We start from the raw sequence: 12,330 nt of genomic DNA on the forward strand, positions 1-12,330 counted from the left end.
TCCCTCTCCTATTTCCTAGCACTGAGTTACTATGGAACATCCTCAATCTTCTTCCCCAAGTGTGACGTTGATTTGGGGACATGTAAGACCAGATAATTCAACTGAGGCACCTCCATGTTTCCATCTCCCCTCCACCCTGGGAGGTGAGAGGATGGAGGTACTGAGGAATTATTCTCATCCCAGGTTACAGATTAGAGATGAAATCCTGGTGATTAAAGAGAGGTTGGCATCGTCCAGAAACACTCCATCACTTCTCATTCTTTCATAAAACAAACATTAAATCATTAAGTCACAGAATCATGGAATGGTTTGGGTTGGAAAGGATCTTAAAGCCCATCCAGTCCTACCTCCTGCCATGGGCAGGGACACCTGCCACCAGCTCAGGTTCCTCCAAGCCCTCTCCAACCTGGCCTTGGACACCTCCCAGGATGGAGCAGCCACAGCTTCACTGAGAAATCCATTCCAGCCCCTCACCAACCACACAGGGAAGAATTTCTTCCATATGTTTGAAAATTGCCCCTCTTTCAGTTTGCACCCACTTCGTCTCTCTGGCTTCCTTGTAGGTCCTTTCAAACACTGGAAGTGGTGGAGTCCCCATCTCTGGAGGTGTCCAAGGACAGACTGGATGTGGCACTCAGTGCTCTGGGTTGGTGACAAGGTGGGGATCAGTCACAGCTTGGACTGGATGATCTTGGAAGGTTTTTCCAACCTCAAGGGCTCTGGGGTAAGCCCTACCCATCAACCAACCCCTCTATCCCTATTTGACCAAAACCAAAGGTGGAAAAAGCAGCCTGGATACTGTATTGCTTGAGATTCCTTGAGATTCAGGTGATGATGAACCTCCTGCCATCCGGGATCTCAGTTTTCCCAAGGAACAAGTAACCTCCAGAACTCGGCTGCTGCCTTTCCAGCACTGATGCAGTGACATTCACTTCATTCCCCTGGCTAGGAGAAATGTAAAGCTTTTCAAATATTTTTAAATGTGGGGTTATTAATGCCAGATTCCAGTGGACTGGGGAAAGAGGGATGTTAGCTCCCAACACATGCCTAATCTAGAACATGTGGTTTCGGGGGAGGTTTGGAACCAATATGTTTTCAACATTTTCAGGAAATTTGGTCTATCCAGATGAAAGCTTTTTGGACTCTACTGAACTATCAGTCAGTGATACAAACAGTGAAACAAGAGGAATATTTTCCCTTTTCCCTGAAAAAGAAAGTGCTTCTTTACCAACTCCAGAGAGAAAGCAATGGGTCTGCTGAAGAGCAGCTTTGGGATTATTACTCCAGAATATTTAGAGAATATGATAAATGATAAATCTAGGAAAACACCCCAGAAGTAAATCTCATCCTGTGCTACTCCAGAATTCTGGTGCATCTTCCCAGGGTGGCTTTTTGATGAGGAAGGGGGATCTTCTGCTGAGAGTGAAGGAAAAGTGCTGCCCACAATTGCAAGAGCCAAGGGGTGTGAACTAGAACTAATTTCAACAAATCTGAATATAGAGAATATGTTTTGTAAGGGAATGGGGAGGAATTCATGACACAAAGTAGGGGAAGGATGAAAGAGCATTGTGGGATGTCTGAATCCATAGGGCAGAGCCCAGGGCATTCCAGCTTTCCTCAGCCACCACTTTTTGTTCTTTCCCTGCTTTTGTTTCAACCTTGTTTAGAACTCCTTAAAATCCATGTGTGAACACAGCCACCCTTCAAGGTCTTTGCCTGGTTATACCTTAAATTGAGACAACACAACAGCACTCCACAAACCAGCGTTCCCTCCCTGTCCTTCATCCAGTGGGATCTTGGTCCTGGTGCCATTCCCAGAGTCACCAGAGGGCCATCCCAGCCCGCTCCACCTGCACAACACAAACCCTGAACTTCAGGAGCCTTTGCTTTGTGTTTCCCTGTCCCCTTGTGGAGCGAGAGGCTGCTGAAATGTCCCCAGAAATGGCTTGGGGACAGTGACACTCGTCACCCCCAGCCCTGTGCTGGACTGCCCCAGCCCAAAGCCGGTCTCCTCCAGCCTGGCAGATCAAGGACAGTTTGCAGCTCATTTTGGGCTCTTCTGAGGCACTCCCTTGGCTCCATCTAATTTTTGAGGCAATTCTTCATCTCTTTGATGCACTTTTCATGTGTCTCCAGGGGAAGTGTCCTGCACTGAGGTCACTCCTGGGGCTGCTTGGCCACAGGGTGTGAGAAGAGCTCGTGTCTCGGCACCAAGGGCTGGGAATCATCTCTCACTTGGTGGCTGAAGGATAAGAGTGGCCTTTGCTGCCTCCCTGCTCCTCTCCTCGCATTCCACCAAAGGACAAACCTCCATCCATGTGTCATCCAGATGAGCAGATGCTGCTCCAGGAGCTCCATGGATCAGTAGCCTGCTCCCTCCCCATTCCTCTGATCCCAAACACCAGCCCCCAGTTCAAGCTCATCGGGCTGAAAACAAATGGAGGGAAGTCACAGCTCATCCCTGGAATCCCTGGAGAGACACGAGATGCCAGAGAGCCACAATCTCTCATCTCAAACAGCTTCAGACCACGTAAGATCTCATCAGGAACAGGGCTTTTTTTGCTTTTGAGAAAGTTTTTTTCTCCTGCCAGTACTCAGAGATTTTTGCTTGGCTTGACAAAACCCAGGATTCCTTGGGGAATCATTTGGTGAAGCTCCTAAGCACAGTTAAACTCAAAAATTTACACATAACACCAATAGTGGCAGTAGGTTGTGATGTAGTTTATCCTCATCTTTAATCATATTCAAGGGAAAGAAAATCTGATTACTGCAGATGATCAGAACCAAAGTGTTAACACAGACCTAAGGGACAGCCACTCATCAACCTGATTTTTGCTCCACGTAAAAGTGCTGGGGGGAGCAAGCCCCCAGCTGGGAAGGACAAAAGGAGCAGGATGAATTAGTTGTGTTCATGCATTCCACAGGTTTTTCCACCTTCAGAAGGATGATGGGACTCAAAGGGCAGCAGGTGCTGGAGCAGGCAGAGCCCCACCAGCCCTGTGTATCTCCTTCCTAAGGGCTTTTTGGCATCAGGAAAAATACAGGTGCAGGATTGTAGGAGAAGCAGGATGGAAGAGCACCTGTCCTTTAGAGGTCTGTCACCCCTGCTGTTGTCACCTCTGTCACAGTGCTGGTCCCATCCAGGAGGAGAGGCTGTCTCCATCCTACAGGCTCAACTCTGCTCTCCAAAAGCCAGAGCTTGGCTAAAAATCCCTCCTCACTTCCTTGAGCGAGGCAGATGTGCTCCTGCCCACTGCAATGGGAATTTCCAAGGCTTTACAGGACACAAGGAACAGCCAAGGTGATTTCCCTCCTCCATCCCATCCAGATCCACTGCAGGATCAATGGCAAGGCACCAGGAAAGGCTGCTGGTACCAGGAGGCTCTGAATAAACAGCACCAGTCTCTGAGTAGGTGCAAGAACACCACAGCACAAATGTGGTCACGAGCAAAGACAAAATCCTGCTCCCAATTAACTCCAGAGCCACTGTTGCTGGCAAAATCCTCTTGTGCTGCTTCCTCAGAAACACAAAAAGCCAATCAAACAGGAATCTCCACCCTCCTCAGCTACACTCCCACATCACCAGTCCCAGCCAAGTTCCTGGGGTTCACACCAGAACCTGTGGCCATCATATTTCATTTTCCACCCTCTGACTGGCTCTGGAAGGAGGATGTGATGTGCCTTTTGTTTCCCTTCAGGCATTTCAGTTGGATTCCAAGCACAGAGCTGACAAACAACATTCCCAGTTCTAATTCGAGGATCCCAAGGCTTTTTTTGGCTGCTGGCTGGAGTCACCAGGCTGATTTTCTATCCACCACTGCACCCTCTTGCTTCCTTTATCAATCCCACATATTTAAATCCAACAATTTGAAGCGTAGCGTTACAGCTGTGCTTTTATTTTGTTTGCTTTATTCGGTTGTTGCCTAACACAAAACACTCTGACATTTTCAGTCACATCCCACTAAGATAAACAACGAACATATGTCATGAATTCCAGCAGAAATGATTCCCAAGTGGGGCAGCAGCAAGGTTTGAAGTGGGAGTACGAGAGGCTCTCCTGAATTGTTTGCTGGATGTCTGAAATGAGCTCTTCCCGCGGTTATCCATAAGGAATCGAGGGCAGGTGGAAGGAAACCTCTCTGACTGTCTCATCCCTGCAGAACTTGATGAGTTTTTCATCCTCCCATCCATAATCCTGCCTAATTGGATGGAAAACCTCCATGGCATTGAGCATCTTCCTGAGAACTGGTGGATTAATTACACGGGAAAACACGAGTCTATATCCAAGGATCTACCTGTGTGCATCCACACGTACTTCCAGCTGGATGAATCTGCAAAGAGGGAAAAAGGAGGGAGGAAAAAAAAAGGGGAAGAAGCAGGAAAAAGAATGAAACCTAAGAGAGACCCCATTGCTCTTGTGAGGATTGGATTAATTTGATAAGGGGGAAAAAGAAGGGAAAAAAGGAAACCCAGGAGAGACTCTACCACTCTTGGGAAGCTCAAGTGAAATTCCTGCAGCAGCTGGGACACAGGGAATGCTGCCTGGCTCAGCCAACTCTTGCATTTAGCCATTGAAAGCAATTAAGGCACTTCCCCAAATCCTGCTGGAATTAGTGGGATCAGATATGACTCCAACAATGTCTCCATACATCACGGCCAACAAAGCCCTCATGAAAACATTCAACCCCAGCCTCATTCACAGCTTTTTCCCCAAGGAATTCCTCACTGGAGCTCTGCAGCTCTGGGCTGGTGCAGCTGCTCTGTGACAGCCCAGAGGGTTGCAGTGAGTGCCCAGAGAGGGCACAGTGAGGACAATCACAATTGCCACCACCAGAGCAGCAGCTCCAGGTTTGGCTGTTGGAAGGAACCTCTGGAGATCATCCAGTCCTAGGCAGGGTCACCCTTTGGAGCAGGTGACACAGGAACACATCCACATGGGTTTGGGATGTCTCCAGAGAGGGAGGCTCCATGCCCTCCCTGGGAAGCTGTTCCAGGGCTCTGCTCCCTCCATGGAAAGCAGCTGTTCCTCGTGTTGAGGTGGAACTCCTTGTGTTGTAGTTTATAGACACTGCCTCTTGTTCTGGAGCCTGGCACCATCCTCTGACACCCTCTGGAGATATTTGTATGGATTATGAGATCCCCTCAGCCCTGCCATAACCCCCCAGACAGAAAAACAAGCTTCATCCCAAAACCTGCAGGAGGAGGATCCCTGTGGTGGCAGGGGCAGGACCTGAGCGGGAGCTCAGGTGGGGAAGGTGGACCTGGTCCAGTTCCACAACAATTCCTGCACTTGGAGCAACCAGACGGGCCTGGAGCATGTGCTGAGCCTGCAGAACGTCCCTGGCTGAGGGTTTATTCACCAAAATCAAAGCTCAGCTGCAAATCCGCCAACAGGGAGACAATGGAGCCTCTCATGCTGCGGGAGGGGAGCAGCAGCTTCCAGAGGAGTCCGGCATTTCCAGCGCTCGGTGCAGCTCAGCTGCACTCACAGCTCAGCTGCAGCCACATTCCTGCCCCTCTGGAACATCTGTTCTCCTCTCATTACTGCTGGCCCTGTTTTGTAACACAAGGAACTCTGTGAGATTCCTGCAGCTCAGTGTTTGACCCGGGGCGTTCTGAAAAGCCCCAGGTCTCAGGAGCGGAATTCAGACGGAATCACCAGTCACTTCCAATAACGTCGCTCGCTGCTCAAAGTGAAGCTGGAAAAGGAGCTCTGGTCAAGTTTGAGCACAGCCCTCAGGAGCTCAGAATCCACCCACAAGTGCAGCCAGGGCAAGTGTCTGAAAGTGCCACCGGGGTGACAATGGCCAGAGAATTCCTGCTCATCCTCAGCAACTCCCAATCTCCCAGTGGCCACCCCACGGCCTCATCCCAGCCAGGGAAGGACAAACACCCCCAGAGCAGCTCCAGGGATGGACCAGATCAGCAGCACCTCATCACAGCTTTGTAAACATCAAATAACGAAGCTGAGTTCCTTCTGGAACAACCCAGATCCCAACTGGAAGTGCTGCTGAAGAAGCCAGGGGGCAAAGGGAGGTTGTGGCTGGGTCAGGACACACTGACCATCATTCCAGTGTGATCCCTGTGAGATGGGACCATTCCTCACCCCAGACACCGCACAACTGGGCTCGGGCCTCTCCCAGCTTTTCCAATTTAACATCCAACTGGGACAGAACACATAGCAGAGCTGAGTGAGGAATTCTGGACTTCAGCAGTCAGAGAGTCATGGAATCATAAACTGCTTTGGTTGAAGCTCTTCCCATCCCACCCCCTGCCATGGGCAGGGACAATTCCCACTATCCCAGGTTGCTCCAAGCCCTGTCCGAGCTGGCCTTGGACACTTCCAGGAGTTTCCCTGCACAACCTGTGCCAGAGCTGGAACCAGCACCTAAACACCACTCTGGGTTTTTAGGGACAAGACCTTAAACAGATCCCTGCTCTCATAAGCCTGGGAATAACATGGAGATAGGGATATGTAAAGAAGCAGCAGCCTTAATTCTGTCACAGTAATAACAAATACTGACAGCAACATCCCAGGAAAGGGATGAGTTTATCCCCAAAAACATCACATTATTTCCAATTTCTCCCACTTAAGGGGAAATCATAGAGAAATTCTGAGGGAAATCAGTAAGAACAAGCACTTTGTGGTGAGCCTTTCCTTCTGGGAGCGTCTCCCTTGCTCCAGGATCCAGGAAATGTCCAGTATTTACTGCGTGCTCATCACCATGGTTTCGCAGCACAATAAGGCTCTATCGCCCTGCATCCATCTGTGTTTCTGGGAATGCTGGGGCTCTGGGAATTGCACTGGGCCGACACAAAGGCACCCATTGTTCTGGAGGCAGAGGGATGAACCTGCCCTTTCCACAGGAGAGGAAGCCGGCAGGAAAAGTTGCTATTGTGAGCTGGATATTAAAAAAAAAACAACACATGATAAAAAAAGTTCTTTTGCATGGTCAGTGCTGCTGGGTCAGGAAAGGGGGATGGCTGGGACAGGGCACCTGTGGGACTGGGGGCTGTCCAGGGGGAGTGAGGCACCCCCAGCCAGGCTGGCATCAGCTACCTGCTGAACCATCCAGAAATCATCCCAAATCCATCCTAAAAGTCAGGCTCTGGCATCAGCTACCTGCTGAACCGTCCAGAAATCATCCCAAATCCATCCTAAAAGCTAAACTATCCAAACCCCATCCTAAAATCCAGGCTCTGGCACCCTCTGCCTGCTAAACCATCCAGAAAACATCCAAATTCTACCCTAAACCCACTTTTAAACCACTCTAAAAGCCAGGCTCTGGCATCAGCTACCCGCTAAACCATCCAGAAACCATCCAAAACCCACCCTAAAAACACTGCAAGACCATTCTAAACCTATCCAAAACCCACTCTAAAGCCATCTTAAAACCACACTGAAATCACCCTTAAAACCACCAAACAAATCCTAAGAGGGTGAAACTGGACCCAGGTAGCTGGGGCATCACTTCCAAAGAGCAGGGATGGGGAGGAGCTTTAAATCCCCCCAAATTTCATTTTCCTTTCAACCCAAAGCCATTTGCAGTGCTGGAGTTCTCCTCCAGGACTTTCCTCGGCAGGAAGAACTGCCAAAGTAGTAGGAACCAAATTGTTGTCAGCTTAAGGCCAGCCATCTGCTCAGCCTCTTCCCAGCTGCCATGCTCCCAATCAAAGCCTGGAGAACAATCCCTGATGTTTCTCACCAAGCTCAATATGAAAAAAATCTAGGAAGGAAAAAAAAAAACCAACAAAAAAATGCAAAAAACAACAAACCAACAATCCCAACCCCAAAATGCAAAAAAACCCAGAAACCAGGAAAGCAGCCCGGCAGGGATCTAACTGGGAACAGAGATGAAAGTAGGAGAAAAAGAAACTATTTTATATGTTTAAAACAATGTTTTTTAAAGAGTTCTATTGACATCTGCTTTGTAAATGCTCTGTCATTATTTATAACCTCCAGAGCACGGAATTGTCTCTGGAGTTAGAACCATGCTACTCCCAGATTTTGGCTTTGTTAGCAAAGAGCCAGCAGCATTTTTACTGGCACTCTGGGAATAGAGATCTAACATTTCATACCCAGTTTATTTAAAAGTGGACTAATTTAACATCCTTGATGGTTCCTTTTAGCACAACTGTTGCTAATTAGCAGCTCCAGAATGATTTGTTCATCTGGGAGCAGCGGCGGTTCCACGGCAGCATAAATACACCAGGGCAAAAGGGAAGGAGAGGGAAAGGAGAGAAAACAGGGAAGAGGCATTGGAGAGGGGCAGATTTCAGAGAATTAAAGGAAATGAAGCAACAGGTGGAGATGGAAACAGTGAGGGCAAAAGAGGCAGGAAAAATAGAGTGGAAAAGGAATAACCCCAGGCCTTGAAAAGCTGGAAAAATTGGTGGCAGTTTTTAAAGCTGTGCAAAAGTTGGGTCTGGTGGCATGGACTGGAAAGAGGCTTCAAGATGATGATCCCAGGACTGGGACAGGCACCAGCCCTGAGTGATCCCGTGGGATGCCCCAGGGCTGGAGGGATGCAGGGACAAGGAAAGGGACAGGACATGACCTCAGCTGCTCAGGGCACCGTGGGTGCAGGGCCACAACCCAAAATTAAGCAAATCCAACCATAAAACATGTCAGGGGTCAGAGGGCTGAAGCCAGAGTCCTCCAAGGAGGAGCCCCTGAAGTTCCAGAGTCCTGTTGGGGAGTGACAGGATCCAACTGATGGCTTTGCACACAATTTTCCTTGGATTTTTTAACAAAGATGCACCAAAGCAGCGCTGCTGCTCCCTTGTCTCATCCCTGTGGCTCTGTACTCTGGGCACTGCCAGGGCCACCACCCTCCCCTGGCTGCACAGAACCAGCTCTGCCCTGCCCCAAAATCACCTCTTTCACAGCAAAAGGCTTGAAAGCAAATCCTCCAAAAAGAAAAAAGCTTCTGGGAAAAGAACCATCTTCTCCCTGATGTTTATAAATCATCAAAGCCAGCCCGTTGTTGGGACCAGGAGGAGCAGGAGTGGAAGAGCTGGGAAGGGTCGGAGCAGCCTCCCTCCAGCCCCAGCCTCCACACTCACATCACTTTGGTCTTTCCCTGCATGTGTAAAAGCACTTGAAAGTTCATAAAATTAATTCCAGACAAATATTAGCGAGGCCTCAAGTGGAAAGCACATCTCCTTCCTTCTGGGAATTTATAGTTCAGCCACTTTTATCTTTGAGAGGCTCTTTGGAGATCAAAGATTTGATCAACTTTTCCTCTGTGAAACTCACGAAGAAAACGGTGTTATCAGGACCATGACAAGATTTTATTTATTAGTTAAATGATTCATTGCCCTGCTCTGACAGCAAGATTCCTTCACGAAGGTCTAAAACAAACAGCCTGAGTTCCCCAAGGCTGTGGCTCTGTTTGTTTCTCGATTTTATGGTTGTTACAAGGTCAAGCCCTGCCCTAATGGCTCCCACTTGTTAAATGCAGCTCTAAAACCACCACAGCCAAACACGGGGCAGCCACTTGCCAAAGCCAGAGGGACACAACCTCACCCTGAGAGTGAGGGACAAAACTGCCACTCTGGCAGGTTTTCCCAGCTCCACCACCTGTGGGGTCAAAATCCCTAATTTTCAAAAAGACACAGGTAAGAGTCACAGGATCAGCGAGGCTGGGAAAGGCCTTGGAGACCACCGAGTCCAACTTGTGACCGATCCCAGCTCAGAGCAAGGGGTGCCATGCCTTGGTGCTCCTTGGACACCTCCAGGGCACTCCAAACCTCCCTGGGCTGCCCCTTCTGAGGCCTGACCACCCCTTCCATGGAGAAATTCCTGCTGATGTCCAACCTGAGCCTCCTCTGGCACAGTTTGAAGCCATTCCCTCTTGTCCTGCTGCTGTTCCCTGGGAGCAGAGCCCGATCCTGTCTGGCTGTCCCCTCTGGTCAGGGAGTTGTGCAGAGCCAGAAGGGCCCCCTGAGCCTCCTTTTCTCCAGGCTGAGTCCCTTTCCCAGCTCCCTCAGCCCCTCCTGGTGCCCCAGCCCCTTCCCCAGCTCCATTCCCCTCCCAGGACTGGATAAGTGGTGGAAGTGCTCTGCATTTCTGGGGTGACTCAACTCTGAGCATCCAGGGAACATCAGGGAAATCCAGGAAAGGAATGCCAGTCATGAAAGGATGACACTGGGCACAAGGGTGATGGGAAAAACCCTTGTTAGACACCAACCTTCAGCCTCTCTATCTCTCCTCAGCAGCTCTCTGCACATCTGGCAAGGCAGAGGCAGCCTGAGGGGTGAAGTTAATCCCTCCCAACATCTGCCGGCAGCGCTCCATCGACACCGCTCGCCTCCAGTGGGAACTTGCTACTACACCAGCAACTGGTGAAGACACTGGGATAAATTTCAAGGAGACTGGGAAAAGGACTGGGATGCTGCCTGAGCCATCTGAGCACCAGAGCAACACTTCCTCCAAAACTGATGGCCCACACTGGGCTGGAATCACTCAGGGGGTCTGTACCAAATGCATCAGACTTGTCAGCATTCTGGGCAAGAGGAATCCAGGGAGTTTCACCAAGATCTTTCTTGGAGCAGAGCCACAGGAAAATGCTTCTCCACTGTGAAAGGTTTCAGGGGAGATGGGAAACTCCTGGAGCTGGACTGGAAGACCAATGAAGATAACGGAGTTAGGGCTCAGGCTCAGCCAGGCACAGAACCACGACTCTGTCAGTCCTGTCCCTGCTTTCCCTGGCATCCAGTCCTTCCTCTGCTCCTATAAAAGGGGATCTGTGCTTTCCTGCAGTAGGGAAGCACATGAGCTCTTCCAGGAGTGGAAATCAAATTCCTCACAAAGAAATCAGGAACCTTTCTGCTCTTTCAATCCAAGCTTTGTACAACTTTGTCTTCCCTTCACATGGGCTTTGACCCCACCTGAGACTCCACAGCAATTCAAAACCCCTCGGAGCAGTCACCAGTTTGGGATGCAGATGTTCCCAGCTGTTTTGTTGGATTGTGAAAATCCCCTGGATGATTTTAAGCAAAGCCGTGTGTGCAGGACAACAAATAAAGGCAAACAAATACAAATTAAAGACAGTTCGAGGAGTCAAGGATGGAATTCCTAAGCAGCATTAACTCACACAAGACCTACAGTTGCAGAAATCAGAACTCCTGGAATTCCTCATCTGGGAGGAAACCAAAATCAGGCAGAAACTGAGCAGGACTCACCATCGGGCCCTTCGCTGCCTTTACTCCTTTTATTCCGACGGACGCGTCTCCCTTCTTCTCCAACGTGCAGCTTCTCCTCGGGGTGGAAGAAGTTCAGCAAGGCCAGCTGTAAGGAGAGGGAAGAAGTTTAAGCATCTTTGCGAGGCTGGTTCAGCCAAGCTGAGAAACTGGAGCCTAAAATGCCAAATCCTTTCCATCAGGGATGAGCAGGAGAACCGAGGAGGACGCGAGATGGCTGCTCACGGATCTCAGCTCATCCCAAGGAGACATGTCCCCTTGAAATCCATCTAGGACTTGGGAAAACTCCACCTGAGGGGTTTCTGCATGGAGAATCCTTCCCCCAGGGATGCAGGGAGATCTATGGCTGGAAATACTCAAACACCTCAAAGGCCAACGCGATAATTCCTAATTTTTCTCTGCAAAACTTGCTCAATCCTGGAGCTCTTTCTCCAGCATTACTCACTGCCAGTAAGTTTTTCCTCTCTCAAGCTCCTCTCTGCAAGCCTCGTTAGCTACTGAGATTCAAAGGTCTTCAGGGACCTTTAAATCCAACCCAATATACCACATAAATTAACACTTTAAACCTACAGCAACATTTGTAATATGAGATTTGCCAAGAGGCAAAAATTTTATGTAGCGACCTCTTATTCAGGAAAAAACTGCTGCTGCCTTAAAAACTCTTAAAGAGATCAATATCCTGACCTAAAAATTGGAATCTGGGGTTAGAAACCAGAATCCCAGCTACCCCCGGGTGTGGCAGCTCATCACCAGCGGCATTTTCCTGTTATTTCCACTTCATAAAAAAGGGAAGTCAAAGATCAATTAGGGACCAAACACCTTCTGTGTGTTACTGCATCTAGCAGCCAGGGCTGCTCCGACCAGGATGGGGTTTTCTTGCTGAAGAAACCCGATCGTGGTTATTTAAGCTGTAAATACACAGCTAAACAAAAACACAGCCCAAGACAAGAACCAGGAGGCTTCAAAAAGCAGCCCCGAAGGTTATCGAGCTCATCATTGTTCTGAGAACAAAACCTGGGGCATCAAAAGCATCTTGAAAAGAGAAGAGAAGAACAAACACCTCGCCTGAATTGCCGGGCTCGTTAAGCTCCAGCCCATAAAAGTCCCTATCAAGAGCAATAATCG

The 12,330-nt window shown here is 49.2% G+C and overlaps 1 protein-coding gene across 5 annotated transcripts in view; it reads right to left on the reverse strand.

The window, feature by feature from the left end:
• Positions 1–12,330, reverse strand: part of EDA (ectodysplasin A) — a 61,773-nt gene that overhangs the window by 14,450 nt on the left and 34,993 nt on the right. For all 5 annotated transcript variants that reach the window (XM_019006563.2, XM_019006562.2, XM_033514134.1 and 2 more), the window contains exon 2: positions 11,188–11,293. In XM_019006563.2, the coding sequence (XP_018862108.1) occupies positions 11,188–11,293 (106 nt within the window). The remainder of the gene's footprint in view (positions 1–11,187; positions 11,294–12,330) is intronic.

The sequence above is a fragment of the Parus major genome, chromosome 4A (assembly GCF_001522545.3).
Source record: "Parus major isolate Abel chromosome 4A, Parus_major1.1, whole genome shotgun sequence".
Classification (NCBI taxonomy): Eukaryota; Metazoa; Chordata; class Aves; order Passeriformes; family Paridae; genus Parus; species Parus major.